This window comes from Octodon degus, unplaced genomic scaffold (genome assembly GCF_000260255.1).
Source record: "Octodon degus isolate 3935 unplaced genomic scaffold, OctDeg1.0 scaffold00071, whole genome shotgun sequence".
Lineage (NCBI taxonomy): Eukaryota > Metazoa > Chordata > Mammalia > Rodentia > Octodontidae > Octodon > Octodon degus.
Window position 1 is genome coordinate 2739564 of NW_004524647.1, and position 27188 is coordinate 2766751.

Consider the following 27188-nt stretch of genomic DNA (forward strand, 5'->3'; position numbering starts at 1 on the left):
TCCTATATTTCGTCTTCATACTTTTCTACTGGATGGTTAAGACCAAGGTAAAGCAGGACCTATGCAACAAGAGTTGTAGCTTTTTGGTCTGACAAGGTCAGTGAAATGCCCTCAGGATTTATTCTGAGATCCTGTACCTCAGATTGTAGAACCTTTGTCAGTGTCAGCCATGTGGATGAGTCACGGCCATTGCTTGGCCAATGTGCTCTCTGTGAAAGCCTGAGAGAGTGTCTTCTCCCCATGTGACTCTCCTTAGGCACACTCTACGGCATCGATCACTTTCCTCTTTGGCCCCATAATCTTCTTGATCAGAAAATTTGGGACACTACCGAGGTACATGACGTTACAGTACAAGTTCTCATATGTCCTGAGTCTTAATTGACCTTAGAAGGTTAGGACCAAAATGTTGGCTTTCCTTGTAGCCCTCCTTTTTCTCTAATTTTGGTCTGCAAACTTAGGTTGTTAACCATCCAGAAGACAAGCTTATTGTTATTATCAAACTATTTAGGCTATCAAGCTTAACCTCACTATCTCACTGCATTTCAAACATCTTAGGCATAATAAGGAACAGGTATTTTTCATCAAGTATTATTAATATTTTTTAATTACGTCTGTGTACCTCTTTCCTGTTCCAGAATTTGCTCTTATAAAACTTTACCTCTCTTCTTCTCTCTACTATCCATTTTGTTTTCTGCATTTAGAAGTCAGTCATATCCCAAGAAATGAGGGAAAAATGCTGGCCATAAAGAGAACATAAAGAATAAGGAAACAGCCAAGGCTGGATACGAAACCCAAGCAAGACACAGAATGTGAAAGAGAAAGATAAAGATATGTAGATCTATAAAGACAGAAAGTAGATTAATGGTTGCTTGAGATCAGGATTAAGGAAAAGAGGCAGAAAAACAGGATCTCAAAGATGTCTATTTCTAATCTGTGGAACCTATAAAAGTTGGTACATGGAAGAGTAAGGCTGCGGACAGAGAATTAAAGTTGCTGTAGTGGTTGATACATTGTACAACTTGAGAAGTTAAAAGCTTAACCAAATTAGCTCAGCAATTTTACACCCTAGGGCATAGAGGTCCCTCCCTAGGGCATGGAGGCCCCTTCTCTAGGGTGTGGAGGGCCCTCCCTAGAGTGTCTCAGCACTTAAAGGATATAAAAGAAAATTAAAGAAAGATAAAATGCCTCACTTTCTCCAAGGAGCTCTAGGCTTTGTAATCAGCACACAAAAAAAGAGAGGTTTGCTAAAAACCACATCTGCTGGCTCCCTACTTTGCTCATTGCTGTTTTCTGCTGCCATAAACTGTTGCCCTCTGCCATATGCGACTCTACCTTAGAACCAGCCAAGTATAGACTAGGATCTCTACAAACTGTGAGCTAAATAAACCTTTTCTAACTTTGGGTGTTGGATATTTTGTCCCAGCAATGAGTAAAAAATAATCAAAACCATTGTTAACCAGATGACTTTCAGACAAAAGACTATCTTGGATTATCCAGATGGCTACATAATCACAAGGGCCCTTACGTAGGGAAGAGGGAGCAGAAGGTGCAGAATCAGAGATACAACCCTGTAAGATGAGCCCCACCCATGCTGGCTTTGCAGATGGAAGGGACCCATAAGCCGAAGGTTCACGCAGCCTCCAGAAAATGGAAAAGGTGAGAAATGAATGCTTTCTAAGTGTTCAAGTGAAACGCAAGAGCTGCATATTTTTCACTTTCTATTAAAAGCTGGAAATGATTAAGCTACATACAAAGCCGAGACAGCCCAAAAGCTAGGTCTCTTACACTGGTTAGTCATGCTGTGAATATGAAGGAAAATTTCTTGAAGGACCTGAAAATGCTCCTCCAGTGAACACATGAATGACAAGAAAGTGAAACAGTCTTGTTACTAATCTGGAGAAAATTTTAGTAGTCGGGATAAAGAAAATCAAACCAGCACACTGTTCTAAGCCAAAGCTAAATTCAGAGTAAGGCTCTAATTCTCCTTAATTCTATAAAGGTGGGGAGAGGTAAAGAAGCTGCAGGAGAGAAGTTTTAGGCTAGCAGGGTTTGGTTCATGAAGTTTAAGCAATTGCTATAACATAAAAGTGTAAAGCAACACAGCATATATGGAGGTAGAAGCTATTCAGAAGCTCTGGCTATCACTGATGAAGGTAACAACAATGAACAGCATATTTTTAAGGTAAATAAAGCTTTTTTTTTTTTTTTTTTTAAGAAGCTGGCATTAGGATTTTCATAGCTAGAGAGGAAAAGTCAGTGCTTAGCTTCCAAGCTAGGCCACACTGATTCTCTCGCTAAGGGTTAACATGGTTGTTACTAAGGTAAAGCTGAGGCTCATGTACCATTTTGTAAATCCTATGGCTCTTAAGAATTATACTAAACATACTTCTCCTGTGCTCTATAAATGGGACAACACAGCCTGGATGAAAGCACATCTGTTTACAACATGGTTAAATGAGTATTTTAAGCCCATTGTTGAGTTGAGACCCACTGCTTAGGCAAAAAAAAAAAAAAAAAAAAGTTTTACTGCTCATTGAGGATGCATGTGGTCAGTTATGAGCTCTGATGGAGATATATAATGAGATTAATTATTTTTTCATGCCTGCTAATACAATATCCATTCTGTAGCCCATGGATCAAGGAGTACCTTGATATTCAGAATTTACTATTTAAGAAATACATTTCATTTCATTAGATTATAATTGCTTGGGGCTAGGGAGATATCTCAGTGGTCCCAGACCTGCCTGGCAAGCACAGAGACTCAGGTTTGATCCCCCGTATTGCATGCCATGCAGGCCCAGAGAACCCCAGGTGTGCTATGCAGGCCACCAAAATTGGATTTGTCCTCTTTAATTTCTTATAACTTTATTTTTTATTTTGATTTATTTTTACCAATTTTACAAGCTTATGTCTGGTAATCTGAACAACTAATTTGAAGACAACATTTTGCAATACACCAACCACTGTCAAATTCCTACTGATTTATTTGATGAAGTTCCGTATTACTTTTTAAAATGTATTTGGTTGTTACAGGGTCTCACTATACAGCTCAGATGTATGGTGATCCTCCTGCTTTCAGCCTCCCCCGTGCTGGGATTACAGGCTTGCACCTCCATACCTGGACTCTGGCCTGCTCAGCCCGCCTGGGGGTGGGGCACAGCATGTAGCATCAAGGATTGAACCATGGTCCCTGAGCTTGCCTAAGCTGGTGCTTAGGCTGCTGAGCTATTTTGCCTGCCCCTTCTGTATTAATTTTTTATCACTTTGTATTCTCATTAGATAATAAAAAATTAGATGATGATGATGAAAGTAAAACCGTTAAACATTAAAAACTATTGAGCTGTTTACTACTTCAAATGGGTAAACTTCACAATGCAGACTGAAAAACATCTTTTAAAAGATTAGTAAAATATGTATAATTTTAATTTGTCAATTTATTTTTATTTTTTAAATTTGTCAATTAAAAAAGGTGAATAGATAAATGGGAAACAGGATGAAATGAAATGCTGATTTTTAGTTTAAGAGGTAGAGACTCAAAGACTCAAAGCATCCCTGACATTGAGGTCAAAAAGGCAGGGACAAAAAAGGGGTTGGTGGTGCTGGAAATCTAACCAGACCTTCCCATATGAAAAAATGTCAAAGGATCAAGTTCCAGCCAACTCTTCTCTCAGAAACAGTCTTTATTCTTTTACAATAGTTTTCTTTGCTTTGAGTCAAATCTTGGTTCAAAAAGGACATAATTACCCAAAAACAAGCACCCCAAGGCAGGAGAAAAGGAATATCCAACCACAAGTGAAATAGCTAATTAGATGTGAAATACGAGAGCGCAGAAATGGAAAGAACCTTCTTCACATGTCTGGGAAGTCCCAATCGAAGCACGAGTGGGCATGAGCAAAGGGGAAGAGGATCCCATTTAACTGACTGCACTCATCAGAGCCCAGGGCTTAGAAGAACTTGTGTTATCTTAGATTTTAAACAATATATAGACACTTGATTTTCTGCAAATGTTCATGTATGACCTCTGTAGTAGTTTCCCTTACTCTTTTTCAGGTGGGGAAATCTTTGATTCCTGATGCAAAAACAAAAAAACAAAACAAAACAAAACAAAACAAAAAACACAAAAAACCCACATCCAAAGTCTACAAATGGTCAACAAATGCTGTACATTTGTTTTAAAAAACAGTGAAATGTACACAGCAATGCCAAGAATAGCCATTTCTTCCTTTGTCCCATTTGTATTTGCAATGAAATCCTCTAACAATTATGTATGTAGGTTGTGAATAACAAATTTTAAAAGACACAGAAAAATCCGTTCATAAGCCAAGTCTTATGTTTTTCTTCAGGAATGCTGCTGGAACATGGAAACTTAGAAGAGACTCTCCATATGCCTGTCCACATCCTTCCCTATTCCTCTACTTTCTGGTCACTCTGACACCTACATGGTCAACGATCTTTCCACTAATGACAAGTATACCAGAAAACATGTGGTCAGAGAAGTCTCATGGAAATAATGGGCACTGATATCACACAGTTATCTCCTCCTAAACAGCAGCACCCACTGTCAATCTCTCAGACCCAGCTGACTGTCTTAGTCTTAGATTGAAAGCTATGCACTTTTTCAGGCAATGGCTCATGAAGCAGTTTATCTAAGGGACATACCAATCATTCACTCTTCAGGGTCAATTTATCAGCCTGCATCATATTTCAGGGCAGATGTGAAGAAAACTATTTGCCTGAGCACTAAATTTTAAGCTGATTGTAAAAATACCTTCAAAGAAACAACTGGAAGAGTAAACTGCATGCTCTTAACTTTCTTTTTTCTCCTTCTCCCTTCCATTCCCTTTTCAGTAGGCCACAATATTTAGTAGCATTTGTGTAATTACTATTCTTCTACTTGTCTCCTTTCAATACCTGTACCCTCTTCATTATGTCTATGTCATTTCTAAATAATTTTCTTTTTTCGGAACCAAGGATTGAACTCAGACCCTTACACTTGTGAGAGAAGTACTTATTCCACTGAGCCATCTCCCTGGCCCCTCTAAATAATTTTCTTGACCACATATTTTGTTGAAAGGTATCTCAAAAACTTTAAAAGAGTATAAATGCCTAAAATTAAATAAAACCATCTGGTCTTTATCTGTTTCCTATCCACTTGCAAAACACAAAGGAAAAACATAAACTAACTCTGAGAAGCAATTCAGAAACACAGAGGTGTGATTCACAGCCATCACCCTATAGTCTCCAAAATAAGGCCTAACCCTATTTTTCCCTTCCCTGCTTGTAAATCAAGGGCAGGGTATGACAGATGGGGCTTAGCTGGTCAGGATGCACATCCTCTGTGAGCTGGGAGCATATGTTATCCATCATGGTTCTGGAGTGTTCTGACTGTGAGAGTGCTGGAGAGAGGAAGACCATTGTTTGCAAGAGCCCACAATGCTTTACTGCTTCATTCTCTAAACTCTCACCCCATCATTATTTGCTATTCTCTAAGTCCATTTAGGAGAATCCACGGGGAAAGAATATACTCATTCTCTGGCCAGAGTAGTAATATCAGAGTGGAAGAACATTTTCTCCATAGGAAAGAATAGAAGACAGAGCAAGAGCTCTGGAAGCAAGAGATGTAGACTCCAGGGCCCTGTGGGTAAAATGGACCAGTCTACCTTACTTCATCCACAGCTCCTGGCCAGGAGCCGGTCCACGTGGGTCTAGGCAGTGCCCGAATAGTGTGGCTCCAGCTGCACTTCATCCAGCTCTAGGGCTTTTTATTCTGCATGTTCTTTCTCACTTGGGCCTGTATGTCCCTGCTCATTTGTTGAGGGGGACATGGGCTGGATAGTGCCAAGGTCCCTCTAGTTTTACATTCACTAAGGCACATGATGAACAGTTGGCCAGAGAGTTCACATTTTAAAAGCAGAGGTCAATAAACTATGACTAAATGTGGCCCAGTGTCTCCTGTTGTACAGTCTGTGAGCTCAGAATGGCTATTTTATATCATTAAATAGTTGGGAAAACAATCAGAAGAGTAATAATATTTTATGATACGTAAAAATTATGTGAAACTTATATTTCAGTGTCCATAGCTAAGGTTTTATTTATGTAATGTCCACTCTTACCTTGGTACTACTGTAGCATGGTGAAATTGTTGCCTCACACACCACCTGGCCCACTAAGCCTATAACACTTACCTGTTAGGCATTTTCAGAAAGTTCACAACCCATAGTCAAAAGAAGGGACAGTGTTCTTTATGGTGTCCACAGTCCACACTGGTGGACCTGCTGGGGGTGATCTTAGGAGACTGGCATGAGCCAGCCCCAGGTCACAGAGGGAGCGGTATGCTTCTTCCTGTGAAGGTTTACACCAGCACACATTGCTTTGCCTTGCAAAGCTGCACTTCCCAAAGGCTGCTTCCCTTGGGGAGACGTGGGCTCCTGGCTAAGTTGGCATGGAAACCGCAGGGGAATGGGATGCAAGTGATCCTCTGAAGCTCCCCTGCCTCTAAGGCAGAGAATGATGCAGATCAAAAAGGGTTCCTAAAGGACCATGTAGGCTGGGACACTGGCCTTGGCTCAGCCACATGGAATTGTTGGTAGTAAAGCTGATGATCATCTTGGTGTACTGCTCCTTTCAAGTTGTGGAAAGTCTGCATATGTAGCTACAGAGAACACGCATGTGTGTATGCACACACACATGCGTGTGCACACACACGCACACATGCCCCAGCAAATCAGACCAGGGACGGTTTCTCCTGAAACAAGCTCGTCCTTTAACTGTGCTTTTAGGAGAAACATTCCAGGGGCCTTCTCTGTGATAGAGGTGGTTTCTAGGTATGGATACCTGAATGGTTACGTTGAGGGGTTGAAAATGACACTCCAGGTCATCCAGCTGAATGAAGTTGGACGTGTCCACAGACTCACCATACACAAATGAAGTTGGAGACATGATTCTGAAAAGGAAGGCAGGAATATTGTCACCCCAAACCAGAGTCAAGCACTCACAGTCACTGCTATCCTGAGAACACAAACGTCTGTATTTACTGCAGTGTCTCCCACCAAATGTTTACCTTCTGGGACTATTCTTTCTCTTTCTTTTGAAGGGATTATCCAATCTATTTTCTAAACAGATAGTTTTATTATGTCTTCTAGCCCTAGAGCATATCACTAAGATACATATACTTTAGGTATCTAGATATTGGGATTAAATTTCTAAAATGAAAAGTTTTAGGGCCAGGGAGATGGCTCAGTAGAATAAGCGCTTGCCTGGCAAGCACAGGGGCCTGAGTTCAATCCCCGGTTCTGCAACAAAATAAACAACTAAATAAAATAAATATAAATGAACTATGTATCTGGAGCTCAAGCCTTACCCTGACATCTATTCATTTCAAAAATCTAATTTAAACTTGTCAGTCTATCATAATTACCAAAAACTAGGTATCACAAAGTCAAGTCAATTCAGTGACAGCATTTTCTCTCAGATCTCAGGCAGAGGCTAAAGAATTCAAGCTCAGTTTGTAACAATACTTTCAATGTGACTACTAGGAACAAACCCCTGAAAAGAAATAAAGCTTCTACTGACACCCCAAATAATGAATCCTAGATACTCAAAGCTGCCTACTTACCTAAGCACAACCAGGCTGAGAATTTTGGTACAAGTCCCGGTAGACAGCAACCTAAGTATTTTCAATTTAAGCACATTGTTTTGGCAACACAGTGAGTTCCCTGCATTGCCAAATGTCAAGAACTAGTTGTCTAAACTCACCGTGTTTTGAGTTCCCGGAAAGATCAGAGGTTGACACATTTGTTTACCTGATGGCTTCACCAGGGCCTGTTAGCACCTCACAGTGAGGTCTCCTAAGGCCTAACAACACGATCACATGTGGGTGGGAGGTGTCGTCTCTTTCCCCAAGGATAGGGCTTGGTTCTGGGTATAGTCTCACTATTCTTAAGACAGGACAAATAAACTATATGGTAAAAAATAGAGCTGTGAACAAAGGCAAATACATGCTAATTGCTAAGTCTGTTCCAATGCCTCATGTCTAGAAAACATGATGACAATGCCAAGAGCTCAGGCACAGAAAAGCCAGGTCACTCATTCCCCTGGCTCTCAGCAGGACAGGAACTATTATAGGCATGGCTCCTCTGAAATGTAGCAACATTCCTTTTTCCAGCCAAAGAAGCAACCCAGAAGCACTTGAAAAATGAGAAACTGTGAACCTCTAGAAAGTTCAGCTTGCTTTTTTTTGTTGGAGGGGGCAGTACCGGGATCAAACTGAGGAACTTGTGCTACGCCAGGCAGGTGCTTATGCCTGCTGAGCTATCTCCCCAGTCCTCAGCTTACGTTTAGGTCAAAGCTCCTATGGTTCTTCATTTGATCTAAATTGATTGTGCAAAAATTTTTTTTTTCCGACTATGTTCTCTGTTTTCTGTAGCTGGGAGTAGGAACTCATTTTTCTAGCCCAGGCTTTGGCTGCAAATGACCTGGGCTGTGGGGTTCTCTGTAGACTACAGCCTGCAGGCCTGCTTTCCAACAACACCAGCAGTACTGTGTGGTGGTGGTCTTCACATGTACAGACAAGGTGGCCGTCCTGATAGTTCCCTAACCACTCTAGGTCATCACAGATACCAGGCAGAACCATCTGTGGCTCCGCAGAAGGAAGTAACAGAAAAACACAAAGCCAGTGCCAACTGTGAAGCTAATCAGAAGAGTAGCCCTCCTGTGAACCAAAGCTTGAAACACATCTGGCAATAACCGCTGGCTGAGATTTGAATCCCAAGAACCACACTCCAGCCACCATTATGGCACTACGATGGGGTACAGATGCATATGAAGGTGTATAGAATGTTCAAGAAATTATGTTTTGTCATCAAACTTCTGGTGTCACCAACTGGCAAGTGGATAGCTAGGATAGAAACCAGGGAAGAGGGGGGAACAGCTGAGGCATCATCCTGCTTTCCAAGACTGGGAGGAAAGGAGCAGCAGGGCCACTGCTCCTGACTGGCGACATGCACAAACACAAAACAGCAAAGCACTCACTTGGAGGGCACCCCTGAGCCCTCCAGCCACCCAGGCCTAGGCTAGGCTACTCACCCGGTGATGGCCGTGTCCACTTCATGCACCAGAGGCACTGTCAGGACGAGAGTGTTGTCAAGCAGGGCTTCAGAACGCTCCACATTGCCGCTGTGCAGAAAGAGAAAATGAGGTGACGGGCCCACATGAGCTGGCCAGAAGCAGGCTTGCTCTCCCTTACTACAGTGTGTCTCTACATTCTCCAAGGCCAGCCTTACCTGCTCTGTTCTTGGCTCCATTTCTGGGAACAGAGTTGCTTATGCAGAGGCACAGAAAGTATTCAACTGTCTTATCTGGGTTTCACTCACAAGGATGTGGGGGCAAGTAGGTTATCTAGGAGGTGAGCCCAGGGAGTGGAGAGGAAAGCTGGGAAGGCAAAAAAGCCAGCAAAGACATGTCATCTGGGAGACTAGAACTGGAGGCTGCTGGGGCACAGTCTCATTGGAAGACAATGCACAGCCTACATCTCAGGCTTCCCAGCTGAGGCCATGGGAGCTGGGACTTTGTCCACTGACTCGAGAGCTTCTGCACCAGAGAGAAAGAGCAGACATGAATTCCCTCCTTGTCTTGTAAGTGAATGTGCTCTGGCCAAAGGGAGCCTTGGAAGGGTGGCAAGCCTGGCATGGGTGTGCGAGGGGTTATAGATGAAGTGCCCACTGTAGCTGCTGCTTCTGTATGTGCTTCTTCCATGGACGGTGGGCCAGTGAGGTTAGGGTACTGTAGCCAGGAAGGGGCTTGAGAGGTCTCAGCAGGTATTTGCTACTTGGAAGCTTCACCCACCCTCCATGGTCAGCCAAGCACAGAATAGAGGCCACACCCAACCTGCCATAATAAATCTCCCAGACACTTGTGCCATAGACTCTGGCAGGAACACTTCTCAGTAAGGCATCCCCTCCTTTGAGGGAAAAAGCAGAGAATGGGGATTCTGGAAAAGAGAACACAAGGTGCTGGTGCTGCTGGGTGGCTTCTCCATGCAGGCACCATGCTGGAAACTTGTCAGTGTGAGCCTGCAGTGACTTCACAGTGACCCTAGGCAAGACCACAACTGACAGGTGAGGAGCTGCTCAGAAAGTTGTGGCTCTCCCACAAGCCAGTCAGAGCTGAACCAGGGCTTTCTCTACTGTGACTTCTCTCTTGATGCCAAGCTCACCTCCTGGGATGGAATGAGTTGCTGAGATCTGCTGAGCTTCACACCTGTTCTGTGCCCTCTCTTCCGCCACCCCACTGCCTTCCTCTCCCACCCAGCAAGTGCTGAGTGGGAATAATACTTAAATAGCTCTCACATCCCTTCTCCTCTCTCCTATTGTTCGAAAACAATGGTTCTGGGTGTCTCTGACCCCTTAGGGTCATAGTCATTACTCCTGGGGTAGGATGACATCAGTGCAAGAGCAGGGCCAGGTGCCCACCCAGCCTAACTTCCTTAGTCTTTTTATTTTTTAACCTTTCTTTTCCAATGGGAGGGTCATCAAAGCCCAAGAATCACAAACATGAGTGAACCAGAGGTGGCTGCCTTGCCAAAAAGATAGCATCACCCTGGCCTCCTTCCCTCCTGTCTTCCATCCCAGCATCCTGCCAGCTCTGAGCATTCAGCTCCTGATGGAGGAGCTACCCCTTGTCTGACATGTGCAGACACCTATAGCTGCTGGGAGCTGAGGCTCAGTGGTCGCATCTGTCATCAGTCAATGGCTTGTGAATAAGCCAAGTTGAACAGTTGACATAAAGAGACCAAACCTCAAAATGCTCCCACCATCCTGCACACTCACTTGCTGGGATGCTTTCCAGTGGTCTGCAAAGCCAGACTCCTGGCCATGGAGAGGGGTGACTGCAAGACACTGTTTAGTCTCAGCATTATGACCTCCTAAATCTACAAGTAGGCAAGAAACCCTCCCAGGGCGGTGATGGAAGAATATCTGATAGTTTAACTGAGGGTTTCAAGATAAAGAGCTTCAAGGATTTGCCCAGAGTAGCTGCGAGTCCAGCGCTGCACATGCCTCTGGGGCAGGAAGGCCAGGTATCCTCCAAGGCCTGAGTAGAGGCAAGTGCCCCCCCATCCCAGTGTGTGTTTCAGATGATGCGAACTTCACCTTTGTAATTCGAGAAGCTAGAAATGCATATATTTACTTATTTCAGCTATGAACATTATCTGAAAGGGTGAATAAGGACCAAAGTGGATGACAGATACTGGGAAGTAGGAAGAAAATATTTGAATGGAAGGGGAGCAAGGAGGTGGGGGAGGAGGGAAAAAAGGGGGAAAAAGGGAGTAGAAGAAAAAAAATGGAAACAAAGCTTTTGTGAATAAGGAGGGGAAGAAGGGTAGAAGTGAGGGGAGGAAAGTGGGAAAAAAGAAAAATCAAAAAATATTATGTACAGGTACAAATTCCCTATGATGAATGTTATTATGTGTATCAAAAGTATACCAACAAAATTAAATTTAAAGAACATTAAGTCATCCGTGAGCCTGTGAAACAGTATTAATGTATAGACTGTGTTACTAGCATTTTCTTATGTGGCCCCAACTTAGCAGTGCAAATGTAAATCACAGATGCACAACAGAAGTTCATCAGATGATAATATGCCCAGCACAGTGCAGGGAAACACAGAGAGGGCTCCAGACGGGGCTGCTCAGTAGACTCATGTGACGAGCCTTCTCAAAACATCTTAGTGCTTGGTGCTTGCCCCAGACCAATTAGGTCAGAATCTCAGGATATTTTGGGTGTATGTGTGCGTGTGGTGGTGGGGGTAAGGCACGAACCAGCCTCGGGACGCCCTAAAGCTCCCCAGATTACGTCAAGGTGCATCCAGAACCAGAGCACCACCAGCCTAGACAGGCTGTTCTGACAGGCAGATCTTTCACCGCCCTCTCTGACCCCGATTAGTCACCATGAGGCTGGGAAGCAGGCAGTTTCCTCTTTTTGACAAGGGAAATCCTCTCCGTGTCATCATGTCATGTTCCTTCTCAGGAGCAGTGGCTACCTAGGTGCTGAAAGACTGAGTGCACACTGAAGGGTCTGCCCCGCAGTGGTGAGTTTGCTGTGCACCGAAGAGAATGAGAACTTCCAGATTTGAGTAGGCAATTTACCTCCTATATTGAACTCAACTACCTTATGCTTCGTGCTCAAGCTGCTGGCTTGGGTCACTGTGCAATGACTTTTGGTGGCTCCCCTCTGTCACAGGACTGTACTTCACATTTTCTGAGGCTTTGTCCCCAGGGTCTAGCTCAGGCTCTCCTCGTCTATTGTTTGATACTGGGGAATGAACCCAGAGCCTCTGCACTGAGCCACATTCCAGCCCCCTTTCATTTTTTAATTTTTATTTTGAGATAGGGTCTTGCTAAGTCATTAAATTGCCCAGCATTGGCTGGAATTTGCAATCTTTCTGCTTCAGCCTCCAGAGTGCTGGGATTACAGACACATGTCCCCACACCTGGCTCCACTTTCCACACAGGCTAGACTGCCATTGTGCACTCCCCAGCCCCCTCTGAGATGGCCCATGAATCTCCATTCACCCCCATGACCGCTTTCCCCACGGATGAGCACAGTGTCCACTGTGGACACACTGCCTGTGTGTCTCAACCTACAAACAGACTCCTCTACAGTGTCACCTCTTCAAGAAAGCCCTCTGGGATCCAGCCATGGGTATGGGCTCCCTTTCCATGCTTTGTACATATACCTTCTAGACTGCAGTCATGTTTACATGCACATGAATTATGAGATCTTTTTTTTTTTTTCATGTATTTAGTACAGGGTCTGTGGGGTCTCACTATACAGATCAGACTCATAGTGATCCCTCCTGTTTTTCGGCCTCCCGAGTGCTGGCATTATAGGCACTTGCCACCATGCCCAGTGTCAATGGCCACGTCTCAGCATGCCCCAGGAGCGGGGCCAGCAGAGCAGGCCAAGGATCAAACCCCGGACATCTGCGTCCGCCTAAGCAGGAGCTTTGATCCGCTAAGCTATATGGCCGGCCCTATGAGATCTTGAAAACAAAGTGAACAGAAAATAATCAGTCAAGTCTTCTGAACCAGTAAAAAAAGTGGTTACAAAGTTATCACCAGGGCCATTAAGCATGATTAGAACATGAATTCCAGATTAGTAGCAGTATTGTATCAATGTTCAATTTCCTGAATTTGATAACTATACTGTAGTTACTTAAGAGCCTTATTCTTTGGGAATGCACACTGAGTATATAGGGATCAGAGAACATGATTTCTTCAACTTACAAATGGTTAAGAAAAAGTTATATATAGAAAGAGAATGATAAAGTAAATGAGGCAAAATGTCACTATTGGATGAATGTGAGTAAAGGATATAGAGGAGGGTTTTAGTTACAGTATTCTTGAAACATTTCTATGTTTAAAATAATTTCCAAATGAAAATTTAAATGGATAGGTCTAACCACTACCACAACAAAGTCTGCATCTCCTTATTCATCCACCTGAATGCTTTCTCCTGCATCCTGGCCATCAGCTGGTTGCTAACTAGATGCTGCCTCAAGATATGAGTCAATCCTGGCTCAAAGAGACATCTTGTAACTCCTGAAAGGCCGTCCTAGATATCTGCAGCTATTCGTACTTCTGAAGGGCAGAGTCTCCACCACCATGCACTTCCCTACCTCTTCACCCTACTTTCAGGATAGCCCCTCTCTGGAGGAGCATCACTGGGGGCCTCTACCAGCCAGCTTGATCAGGACCTTGCAGTAGGTACCCTTCTTCTCTCCATTAAGGAATGCAGCTGTCTATCCTTCAGCAGCAGTTGGCCCAGCCTGAAAACCCAAAGAGGACATTGGTCTCATATGGGAAGCACAAGGCCAAGCAGGAACTGACCTTGAACTAGACTTCACCTGCATGGCCCTGTCTCTCTTCAGCTGTAGAAACATCACCTCCAACTAGGCGACTCCCAGCCCCACCCAGTTCAACTGGAAGCAGTGGCTATGCAAGCAGAGCTGGCTAATTACCCTTCCTGAAAGATCTGATCCTATTCAGCAACTGAAACTTTATCACTAACTGTCCTTTTCTCTTCAGCATTCCGAGAATCATCAAAATACGACCAGACCATGTCCTATCCTAGCCCCATAAATCATTTATTTATTCTTTTTAATTTACAAATACTTTATTGAAGTTCAGAAGAAAGAAAGAAAGAAAAAAAAAGCCACATAGATAAAGGGAAGATGATGGGAAAGGCATTTTCCACATAAGAAGACCCAGTCTTCCCCACAGCTCAACATGCCATTCATGTCATTCAAGTTAACATTTATTAGCCTTGCAAAATTTCAAAACAACCAGCAAATCATTTATCATTGACAAAAACGTTCGGGTCTCCCTTACCTCTGAGCAGTAACGATGAAGCTGAGAACTTCCTCTTCCCCAGACAGGTGGCTTGTATCAAAGATTACACTGAAAGCATACTAGGGAAAAAGAAAGCGATATTTGGCTTCAGTAAGCATGCCATGCTTAAACTACACTGGCCACGTTCCCCTTTTTATGACCCCTGGAAGCTCAGCTGCATGACAAACTTCATTTTTTATGCATATCTTTCTGCTGATCATACCAAAGACACAGCTTTTGCAGTAAAACCAAGTCCTCTTCCAGCCTGAGATTCCCTTTAGGGAGTGACATATTTGAACTCTTAAAGCAGGACATTCCAAATTTCACTTGCATCTTCTTCTGAATGCAGCCACATGTATATATCATGTCAGTTGTGATATTAAGTTCACATTCTTGTGGCCTCAGTCCTCTCTTTAAAGATTATTTTAAAAGAACAATTTATGTCACTATCATACCTGGGAATGCAGGCTCACTTGCCCTAAAGTGAAGCTAGTCACAAAAATATTAAATTCTGAAGGCTACTGAAGCCTCTGAGCCTAAAGTTCACTCTGTCTTTGTTCCAAAGTGAGACTGACAGGTGAAAGCGAGATGCTAAAGAGATACTAGCGCTGCTGGAGATGTTCTACATCCTTCGTCAGGATGGACAGGGTGTTGAAGGGCTGTGGGCTAACTGTTTCTGACATCCCAAATTCACACATTGAAGCTTGAACTGCCGATGTGATATGTGGAGTGACCTGGGAGGTAAATAGGCTTAGATGAGCTTGTGAAGGTGGGGCTCTGGGAGAGAAGGCCACGTGAACACACATGGAAAAGTGGGCTGTCTCAAAATCAGAGAGACTGCCCTTGTCTGTCTGATAGAACATAGTCTTCCAGCACCTATTACTTTACTTCTTCACCTTCAGAATGCTGAGAAATAAATGCCTACTTTCTTAGGCCACTCATTCTATGGCATTTTGCTTTAGAAGTCTGAGGGACTTAAGCAAAACATAATGATTTTCTTTCTGTTGAAGTCCATGTTGTTTAGTGCTGTGTCACTGTATCATCCCAAAATAATCCCATGAAGCACCTAAAATCATCATAGTGCATGAATCCCAGCGGTGAGCATCCTGTATTTTGGAGAACAGTGCCCTAAGCAAATATTTTTCAGCATATATACGCCAGGCATGTGAAGGAATATGAGAGGAGGATGTGGGTGGGGGCTGTAGAACCAGAATCTACCACAAAGTATGTGGCCTTGGCCAAGATCCTTAATCTCTTTGCATTTAAGTAAAAAGAGTAGGCCAGACAAAATAATTCTTAAATTTCATCAAGCTCTGAGAGCTTATGGCTTATTTAATATATATAAATTAGATTCCATTATGACAAATTCTAGGTAATGGTCAGATTTTCACAACACTGGATTCTACTGAATTGAATGCTACATGAGAGTAACTGACAGTGATCTCTTCTATTTGGTTCTCATCTACAGTGGACAAAGATATCCCTTTTGAGACAGAAATTTATGTCACATCTGTCCATTTATAGGGAAGGTGGAATATGGAGTCAGGCAGGAAGTAGGGCTGCAGAACACAAAAAAGGGGAGAATCAGTGGTGTTTTCTCAATATAGTCAGAGTGCCAGGAGATCTGAATGAGACATACTAAAGATAAAGCTCTCGGGTGAGGGGCAAGTGATTTGGCAAGAAGTCAAAGTCAGAAATAAGGCCTGAAACCAGACAAGTTGTCCATGAGTGACAAAGCAGAAAGTCAACCAAGATGAGCCAATAGCATAGTAATGAAGCTAAGCAGATGGCCCAGAGCCTCATGACCCCAGGGTCTGAAGGAGAGGGAAAGGAGAGCTGGGTGGCAGATGGGGCCCTGTCCTTTCTGGGTGACTTGTTGGGCTTTCTCACCCTCTACTCCTATGTCTCCATTTGTTATAGTTCTTGACATATACATGTGGGAGGAAAGTAGTGGCATTGCCAGCTGAAAACAAATCCCAACATTCTAATACTCATACTTCTGTTGGTTTGATGGCTATTTTAATGGTTAACAAATGTCAGTAAAATTTAACATTCCAGTGAAGATAGTAAGACATATTGTAGGTTCCATCTGGGTAGACTTCCTAATGAAATGGAAACTTAAAAATTTTCAATAAAGTCTATTTTCTGTTATTCAAGATATTACACTTACATGTGTGGCTGGAAGTATTACATGCATTATATGCCTAGGCCCAGTTGTGCATGCTTCAGGGTTGTCATCCTTCATCTCCAGCCTTGCCCACCTGGAGACTAATGAGACCTGACCTGTCTTCTGCCAGGTATGTGTGATCCATTTCTTAAGGGCAACCACTTCTCAAGGTTTCCCTTTTCCTGGCATGAATGTGAGAGGAGGAATGGAGCCAGAGACAGGCTGAGGATTCCCGGACATAACAGGGGCTGTGGTGTGGAGCAGGCACATTCAATGGGCTGATGGATTTGAGTGATTTCCTAAGAAATGAGCAAATCTTGTGCCTCACAAATCTGTTCTTACTATTGGTTTTCAGAACAACTCCTTGGTCTTGGGACCCAAAAACCTGAGAGACTAAAATGATTGATTCTATGACACAGGCAGCGGAGAAGATGAAGGTTTTACTTTTTTAGATATAAAAAAGGCAGACAAAGGAGATTAATTTTCCTTTAAATCTCACCAGGGGAAATAGCTTTCATTTCAAAAGGCAGACCTGGTCTTTTAAAAGAGTCTAGTTTGCTGGCCAAAACCAATCTTTTAACCACCTTCTTACCACCCCCTATAACCACAGAACACACTAACTGCTCCACGGAAGTCTGGGTATGTTGTACTACCTTATTGTTTGTGCTTCATACAAACGTCAAAGTCACTGCAATTTCTTTTACTTTTCAAAAGCAAGTGGCATGCAGGTATTTGTGGTTGAGAAGTTAGAGAGGTTTCCAGAGAATTCTGAGAGCCCAGGGGAGTTCCTGAGTCAGAGTCATAGGTCACTAACCTACACCACATCTTTTCCTGTGTTGTGGCATGGAATGTCCCAGAACAAGCCATTTTAGGAAGGCCAATCAAGTGCTACTTGCCAAAGAAGTCTGTGACGTGTCTTCCCCATTTAAGGGATATTTTAGTCAGCTTTTTCTTGCTGCTGTGACCAAATACCTGAGAAAATCAGCCTAAAGGAGAAAATGTTTATTTTGGCTCATGGCTGCAGATGTTTCAGTCCATGGCCAGCTGGCTTCAAGGTATAAACATCATGGCAGAGGAAGATTGTTCAATTCACGGCATCCAGGAAGCAGAGGGCAGGGGAAGAACCAGAGAGGACTGGCTAGGGACTGGATATAGTCCCCAAGGTCACACGCCCCTCCCCTCCTGCTGCTCTACCCAGACATATCCAGAAGCGCACTTTCCTAATCTTCTCAGTGACTCTCAAGCTAATCAAGTTGACAGACAAGATTAACTATAAAAGGGAACATTGCGTGCATCAAAGAGGAAAACAGCGAGAAGGCAGACTCTCTGGAGTGGGTCCACAAGTGACAGAAGTGTGCAGAGCTTCAGGGGCCACTGTAGGATGCAGAGTTGAGAGGGGGACAGCTGCTGATTTAAGCAGTTGATGAGAAGGGCTGGAAGCCAGGGGCCAAGAAAGTGTCCCAGTTCTGCTCCTTACCTTCGATTTTGACCTCATGAAAGGAAATCCCACGCTGCATTTGAGGAAGTCTGATTCTAGCAGCTCACAGGAGATGCCCATTTCCTCCTACAAGACAGAAATCACCAACATATGGGCAGGCAGCAAGGAAAACAGCTGTGTAGAGTGGATTCAGTGAGGGCGTCACATCCTTTGCAGTAGTTCAGACACCAGTCACTGGGACTATTGTGGGCTGGCGAGCCCTGACCAACTCCACAGGCCTCTAGCTGGCTACCTTTCCATGCTTCCCTGAGAAGACAAATGGTTAGTACAAACCACTGTTCCCTCTGAGCTAATACTCTGGGTCCAAACCCTCAGGCTGGTCTGGTAACCTGGGCCACAGATGAACTTCAAACCTCCTAAGTTCTAACTAAGAGGCAACCAAGTCATCTTTCCAGTTCTTTTCTCTCTAGCCCATCCCCCTATCTCTGCCTTTCCAGATCTTACTAGTTTAGGAATGATATATTCTAAGGAGATCACACTCAGTCGAGGAGGGCTTCTTTCTACAGCCTCACTTCCTTCTGCTGCAGAGGCTGGTCTGCCTACCTGTAAGTGTCCCCAGGGTGAGGATGAGAACCAGGGTAAGGAGAGGCCACCACTGTGACTACTTTGGGCTGGGCTCTGCATGCTGAGGCTTTAGCTCTACGCCCCTCTCACCAACCACAGCTGTGGTCTTCAAGGAGGCAGAGCACAGTATGGGCTCTGGCACACATGAAGACGCCTCATCGATGGTGCTGGTGACCCCTGCTCCCACCCAGAGACCTCTCTGAGACAAGTTCAGCGCACCTCAGCTGCACGGGAGTCATTTTGCCTGGGAGTTCTAACATCTTTTGAAGAGAGTATGGGTACCAAAGCACACCCCTTTTGTCTCAAGGTGAGATCAACTCCATTGTGCAGTTTATGTTTAGAGCTCCCTACAGGCCTGGGCGAAGGCAGATATTAGCTGAGTCTACATTCCTTCATAGCAACTTCCTCCACCTAGTTTGGCCTCACTTATGCCTCTTCTTCAAGGTCACTTGCTAAATAAATCACTTGCACAACAATCCCCACTCAGGTGCTGCTTCTGGGGAACCCAACCCCAGACTATAGATCTCCACAAGGGAGGCTTCTGGGAACCACAGCTACTGGCAAATGCAGTGCCTTTGCTCCCAGGTGGGGAGAGGCAAAGAAGAGAAATAAAGAAGATATATTTATGTATATTAATTTTGCTTAAATTTATAGTAAAAAAAAGAGAAAACTGTCCTAATTGCAGTTTATAACATTCATACGTAGCTCCTCCCATTAGGGAACCTTTACCTTGAGGCAACACTGGTACCTCTTCTTTTAACTTAGGCCCAAGGTAAAAACATATTTGCTTTATTAGGGTTTTTACACCAGCTGGGCATGGTGCGCACACCTGTAGTCCCACCATTCTGAGGGGCTGAGACAGGAGGAGCCTACCCTTGGCAACTTAGTGACTTAGGAGGACCTTCTCTCAAAAAATTTAAAAACATGAGGGATATAAGTCAGTGTAAAGACCATGGTTTGAAGCTTCAGAACTGAAACAAACAACGACAAAAAACGACAAAAAAAAAAAAAAAAAAAAACAACAATTTCTAAAACGAAAAAAGGAAATAAAACAGGAAACGTTTTCCTGTTTTAGGTCACACCCAACAAATAAGTTTAAAAGACAGGGTCACTGAGAAGCATTGTTTAGAGATAGCAAGCTAGCTCTGGCTAGCATTCAAGCAGGACCCTAGCTGCAGAGAGACCCCAAACTTAAAATATTTTAATTAAAAAATAAAATTCAAGTTTTAAAATAAATTTAATGAAAATTTAATTCTCAGGAGATGTGGCTAAACTTAGTCCCCCCAGCCTTAGGAATCGTGTTACTAGGTGTGTCTCGGTCCAGGGTTGCTTATTCTCCTGCAGGAGGTGTAGGAGAGACCAAAGGGCCTGGGCTTCTTGTCCTGGCTCCTTCCTTGCTCCAATTACTACTCACAGTGACTCGAGAGAACTTTCACATTTATGCCAAGATCATGATTGTACCAGACTCTGCTGACTGAAATTGTGGACCAGTGAACAATCTACCCATCCAGTGTCCCTGTCTGCCAAGAGTATAAAATGTGATTATCTGATTCAAATATAGTGCAAATCTAAGAGTGAAACCCAAACCTTCTTCAAAAGATGCAGGCTTTCACAAAAGGAATGTTGGAAAACTGGTCAAGCCTCTGCAAAGCCACTGTCAATCTGAAACGTGGAAGAGTTACCACCATCTAGTTTTAAAGAAGTCAAAATCATCCTGGATGATAACACTGTAAGATGATTCAGAAGACAAAGTTTAAATTTAAAAAAAAAATCAATGAAAGCCCCTGGGAAAAATAAACCATTATATAACCAATAGTTCTGTGACTGTATTAAAAAGAAAGATAAAATAAGAAGCAAATTATGATACACAGTAGGAAAATTCACACTCCAAACTGTCTACCCAGCACTCATTTCCTGCTTTCGTTTTGGAAATCGGAGCATATTTTTGTTGTTGTTTGTATCTTTGTTTCAGTTTTGGGGCTTCAACCCATGGTCTTTACACTGACTTATATCCCTAATGTTTTTAAAATTTTTGAGACAAGGTCCCCTAAGTCACTAAGTTGCTAAGGATAGGCTCCTCCGGTCTCAGACCCTCAGAAAGCTGAGACTACAGGTGTGCGCACATGCTCAGCTGGGCCCAGTTATTGTAGTTAAAGACCCTAATAAAGCAAATAAGCTTTTACCTTGGGTCTAAGAGATCTTTGACAATTCTAGTTATAGTGTTACAAATGTTATTAAATGGGAGAAAATAAAACTATTGTTTGTAATTTTTTAGTTTCAGTTTTCAAGCATAGTCCCAATCAAAACCTTTAAAAACATTTTTACTATGCAATCTTGGACTCTATTTGAAGAGGATTCACTAACTGGCCTTTTTCCCAGTCCCATTTCTTTGGCTCACAATGGCAGCAATACTGTAAAATACGATCAGGGTCCCTCCCTGGAGATTACAGGTAATTCAATTTAAGTTTTCTACTAATGCACCTTACTTTTACAATCAGGAAATCATTAATTAACACTTTTAAGAAACAAAATAATGAAAAGCATACTTGGTTTGTGCATATTTGCTTCTGTATTTTCAGTGCTTGGTCCACACTAGTCCCTGAGTTTACACTTATTAAATGAACAGTCATTGGCTCATGGAAGATTCAGTTAAAGGGACTGAATACAAGAAGCAGCTCATTTGCTGGCTGCTTGGCATGAGGGATGCTTGCCTTGGCAAAGCCCTTCTGTTTTCCAGACATACCTTGGCTGTCCCAGCCCTGGGAGCCTGGCCAGAAGAGCCAGGCTCCAGCCCTCTTCGCAACGTGCAGTGGTTGGGAGAATCAGATAATGAAGTTAGTGAGCCTCTTTGGCCTCCAGCCTCCCACTTCTCATTCATATGAGCACTTAATTTCAGGCTGGGGGAGAACTTTATTTGACCACCAATGCAGTGTTCTTCAGGAAGAAAAAATCTATGAGGTCTCTAATGGGCTTACTCTTAGTGTCAAGTGGAGTGTGAAGCTTAACTTCTCATTTTCTAGATCCTGAGCATGTTTGTCACACTGAGGATGACCCTTAGGTCTCTGTGTCTGGCTGTCAGTTTGGTGGTGTCCCTCTAAGATCCCTTCTAGACACACCAGGAATGAACTTTGTGACCTAGAAGAGAGGCCTTTTAGCTGATTTAGAATTCAGGTGAACTGGTAAGTGCTTTCCTCAAATCCACTAAACAGGTGTCATCAGAGGGGAGCAAAGTCCCTACTAACCTGGCCCAGAGTTAACGAAAAGAGGACTTAGTGCCAGAAAATATTTACTAGCCCCACTTAATGATAACTGCCTATGCTTCACTAAAGCAGTCCTACTCACAGAAGAACCCCCTTTAGTGCTGAGTTCATAAAATTCCTGTTGGTAAAGAAAGGCACGTGGGCTTGCAGCTTGGAAAATACAGACTTTGGTGTTAGCGCCCAAACTCTGATGACTATTCAGATATCTGGCAGACATGTGCTGCCAGGTCAGGTTATTGTCTTTCCTATAAGCCTCAATCTTCTTACTTCTGAAGTGAAGTTCTGACCCCTTCTGGTTAAGCCTACTGCTGCACTGCCAAGGGCTTAGGATGGTGGCGAACATGGTCCCTATATGGGAAGGGCTACTATGAGAGAGGCAATGTTTTAAACGTGTTATCTGAGTATGTCATGCAGTAACTCCTCTTTCTGTTCCCATTTTACAAGGAGGAGGCTGGAATGTAAAGATGTCACATCACTTTCATTGTGGTTCGCATTTGGCAAATGATGGCCCCAGGATCTGTGTGGGCATGTTCCCTCTGAAAGTCTGTGCTTACAGCCCCTTCTCTGCATGTTCTCTTTAAATGCTAACTTGTATCTGCTGGCCAGCACCTCACTCACCCTGTCCCAATCTCCCTATAGAACATGACATGGGTTTTGAATACATAGTACAAGGGACAGAGACTTATTTGAAAACTTGACATTACAATTGCAGCTGTCCCACTACACTCCTCACGTGGCACATTTGCATAATGCCTCATCTCTATTTGTTCAGGCTCTGAATGTGCATTCTTTGCTGAGTGTCTGGCATGGATAGTTCTGGAGTCACAACAAGCGCAAGCAATGATTTTTCTGAGTAAAAAATGAACACCCAGTGCTGACCCATGACCCCATGGGCCTCCCACTGAGTGAAGCCCCACAAGGAAGTGCTACTATTGATGCATGCTCTGGAGTAGCAAAGTACTTGCAGAACAAAGTGGGCCAAAGAATCTTTGGGCAGGGATGCACAGGATAAACCGTTTTGTTGACTGTGTGGATCTCAGAGCCCATGGAGTCCATTTTCAGGAAACATGGAGAATGTACACAAAGTTTTCCTTGGGCAAACTTAGGCATTATTCAGCTATACATCCATTCTCTTATTCATCTAGTGAATATCTACAAAACACCAGATAGAACAGCAGAGACACATAGACAGGCAAGATGAAAGCTCTGATTTTGAGGAGGCAAAGTTTAGCGAGCAAACGACTCTAAGTGAACACATGAATACAGAGGGAAACAAGCCAATAGCCATCAATTGCTGAATGAGTAAATGCAGTGTGGTATGTTCACACAATGGACTATTTCTCAGCCATGAAAAGGAATGAATATTGTGACACATGCCACAACACGAACAAACCTTGAAAACATTATGCTGTGTGAAAGAAGCCAACCACAGAAGACTTATTCCATTTCATGGAGTTTTTTATCTGAAATATTCCAAAATAGCAAATCTAGAGAGACAGAAAGTAGATCAATAGTTGCTTGATAGAAATTTCGGATGACAGTAAGAGGCATGGAAATCCTTCCTTAGGTAAGAGAATGTTCTAAAATTGACTGTGATAGCTTCTACCAGAACTATTCTATAAGCTGCCCCAGACAAATCTTAACATATGACTTTATTTTTGTTTGACAGCATTCAAAGTTTATTAACAGCCATTACTCCTCACTGATTCCTAACGGGGAGTGTACACTGGAACTGCCAAGGAAGCAGACTGCATGTACAGCTGTGCTGCTTGTACACTTCACACAGACGTGGCTACAGGTGCAGGCTGAAACCTAGCACACACTGCCCTCACCCAGCCCTCTACCCTGGGATGAGCCTGCGACCCACCACACAGGGCCTCTCTCCAATCTGCATAACATAGGTGGAAAAATGAAAATGATGGCCCTGGAGGAAATCTGGTAAAAAAAAGATCCAAACAGAGTCCCTCTTTGGTCCCACCACATCAAAGCTGTAGTCTCAGTATTCACCAACCATGGTGATTCTGATATGTATCACATTAGGAGCCCTCCAAATTGAACTACAGTAAAACCATCCGGTGAGCTTGTTAAAGATGCAGATTGCAGGCCCCACCCATCAGTATGTGATTCTTCAAAACAGAATCTGGACTTTGAACCATGAGAGACAAACATTCTCCATAGGATGTGCAACACCAATGGTGCGACCAGTACCAACTAGAGGTTAAGGCATTCAGACCCAGAGAGCAAAAGGAAAAAAAAATGCCTTCTTCATACCCTGACTCTAGTGAAGACAGAGAAACTGTGCCATTCTGGTCCTCCTTGCCTGTAAGTCGTCAGACTGAAATGTCACATGACATGTGCCCTATGGACCATGATCCCAGTTCAGGGACTTGGAAACATCAACTCTAGAGACCATGCTACTTGCAGATTTGGTGTCCACAGCCCACTGCCCCTGTAGGAATCCCAACCCTCATTTATTCACTCAACACAGGCTTCTTATTTGGCCTTGGGAAGGAAGAGCCTTTATAGACTAATGATGTGCAAGACATGTATGCTTTATGTTACACCTTCCTTTTCTTTCTTTGTTCTCTCATTCTATAATTATCTATTGAGTAGCCATGGCACTCTTCATGGTGCTCTGTGCCTCTGCAGTACTGTTCATTGTCCATGAAGAGGCGAGCCTGGAAGCAGGGATAAGAATCAGCTATCAGAAGAATGCTGAGTGGTTGGGCAAAGTGCACAAGGGGCTGACCTGGCATCAGTTCTCCCTAGCTCTACCCCATAAGTCCTATTTTATAACTTAGTACTATTACCATTGTTTTAGCTTCATTTTGGCTAGCTAAAACATCTAAAAGTTCTTTAAATGATCGAATGCAAACAAGGTCTCCCAGAGTTATATAAGTACTCATTTTAGTGGGGGAAATTAGCTCATATTTGAACACTTACGTCAACAGCTATTATAAATGACAATACCAAAAAATACCATTCATGAATTACATTATGTAGCTGAGAATCTACTTATTCAGAACTTTATCTAACAGACCCAAACACTATGAATAGGACCCTGTGGCTAGCATAGATTTGTGCTGTCCCAAATTTATTCAATAGCTATGACTGAAATAATCTTATATGCGAAGAATGGATGTATGAGGATATATTCCTATCTTTGGCATGCATTTTTGCTAAATACCTACATCCTAGTCAACTTTCTGTCACTGTAACAAAACAGTTGAATTAATCAACTTAAAAGAAGGACAGAGGGGCCGGGGAGATGGCTCAGTGGAATAAGTGCTTCCCTAGCAAGTGCAAGGGTCTGAGTTCAATCCCCGGTTCCACAAAAAAAAAAAGACACGACCAATCATACAGTACAAGTGCTAGCATGAAAAGAAGAAAAGATTTTTGAGTGGGTCATTTTCCAGAGGGTTTAGTCCATGGTCAGCTTGGTCTGTGGCTTGTGGATAGGGCAGTTCATCAGGACAGGCTGTGTGTAGTGAGGCAAAACTGCTGACCTTATGGAGATCAGGAAAGCAGAGAACAGGAGATAAAGACAGACAGAGAGAGACTGAGAGAGAGGGCAAGAGTGAGACCCAGAGAGGGAGTAGGGGGTAAGAGAGAGGGAGGGAAAGAAGGGAGAGGGAGGGAGGGAGGGAGGGAGGAGCTGGAGTCTCAACATTCCTTCAAGGATGTGCTCCCAGTGATCTAAGGGCCCTTGCACTAGGCCACCATGTTTTAAAGCTTCTGCTGCTTCCTAATAGTACCACGGGCTGGGGATCAAGACCTTGACATGTGGGCTTTTAGGGTTATTCTGAATCTAAGCTACAGCAACCAGGCATTAAATAATTGCTTTGTCAGTTGATGTAACAATCATATACCAGCTGAGGGCTCAAGCTTTTAAAAACTTCTATAAGAAGGGAGCACAAGCTACACCTTTGGGAGTTCAGATTGCATACATGTCAAGGAAAAGCCCAATGTCAAGAACATCGGTGCTCAATATACAATCAGAACAACCACAAAACAGTTTTGCAGCAATACCAAATTAAGAAAGACTCACAAATACAATGAAAAGATAAAGCTACGTATCTCTTTTGTATGTTTAAAGACAACACAGGGAGATGGGCTTTGTTTTCAAGAATACTTGATTTTCTTCTATATTTGGCTTTGACATTTTCAGATTATTAGCTAATTGTTTAAAATTACTTGCACATACAAATAGTAAGGACTGCTTTTGTTTTAGCATTTGGTAGTCTTAATGGCTAGGTTTTCAATTTAATCTTGCACTGTTTGTGGAAAATTACTGAGTTTTCTGTGGTTCTCTAAACAGGGTCATCAGACTGCCTAAGATTCAGTATGTTTCTGAACTTCATGGAAGGTATTGAATTTCTCATTAAGTTAGGAGCTGCTTAATTGTTAGGGAGAGAAAATTAGATTGGTTGATGAATCCTGGCTCTGACCATGCACTGGTAATTGATTCATCAACATTTTCTATGTTTCTTTGTGTGTCTCACATAGGACAGTTTTGTTCATTCTTTTTTCTCCTCTTGCAAGTGTTTTCATGTGTTGCTTTCCAGACTGGTTTTTGGTCCTGTTTTAGGTGGCTGTTCTGATACACACCATCCATGTCAGGTCAAAGTGTGGGAAGGACAGGTCTCCTCCCTGGTGGAGTTCCCTCAGCATCACCACAGGTCTTGTTACCATTTGTGGTCATGTACACTGGCTTCCCAAAAGCTATCATGAATGTCTTTTGTTGGAGGATGACTTGTGAGCTGCTGAACACTCTTTGCCTGGGAACATGGAGAGATGGCAGCACTTAGAAATTGTCATTCCTTTGGGAGGACATTTAATCAAGCTCACGGTCCCTGACAGGGATACTCTGCAATCTGACCTATACATAGGATTGTGCCAAATTTTCCCACCTTGTTTCTCTCTGCTAAGGACTTGTTTGATATCATATCCTTTCTTAGCTTTCTTCCCTTCCTAGTTCTTACTTCCCCATTCTCCTAAAAATACTTTTGAGTAGATCAGTTTTACAAGATGTCTTGTCTCAGGATTTGATTTTAGGGAACTCAGGCTATGACAGGCGGAAGAGACCATCACAAAAACATACAGCCTCCTTCTTCTCTCTGTGCCTCAGCTGTGGCCACGCCAGCCTGGCACTGGACTTGAGCAGATGGCCTCCCAGGATTTGTAAACCTCTCATCCTCTCTGCCTCTGCATCCACATCCATTTCAGGGCAGAGCTACACTTGATTTTTTTTTTTTTTACAACAAAGAATTTCACTCATGAAACATTAAGGAAGCCAGCTAACATGGCTTCACA

General features: G+C 43.2%; 1 protein-coding gene across 1 annotated transcript in view; it reads right to left on the minus strand.

Moving 5' to 3' along the window:
- Positions 1–27188, minus strand: part of Itga9 (integrin subunit alpha 9) — a 392948-nt gene that overhangs the window by 103220 nt on the left and 262540 nt on the right. The window contains exons 19-22 of the mRNA XM_004635243.2: positions 18031–18117; positions 14387–14466; positions 9085–9174; positions 6835–6943 (exon numbers count right to left, since the gene is read on the minus strand). Coding sequence (XP_004635300.1) covers positions 6835–6943; positions 9085–9174; positions 14387–14466; positions 18031–18117 — 366 coding nt within the window. The remainder of the gene's footprint in view (positions 1–6834; positions 6944–9084; positions 9175–14386; positions 14467–18030; positions 18118–27188) is intronic.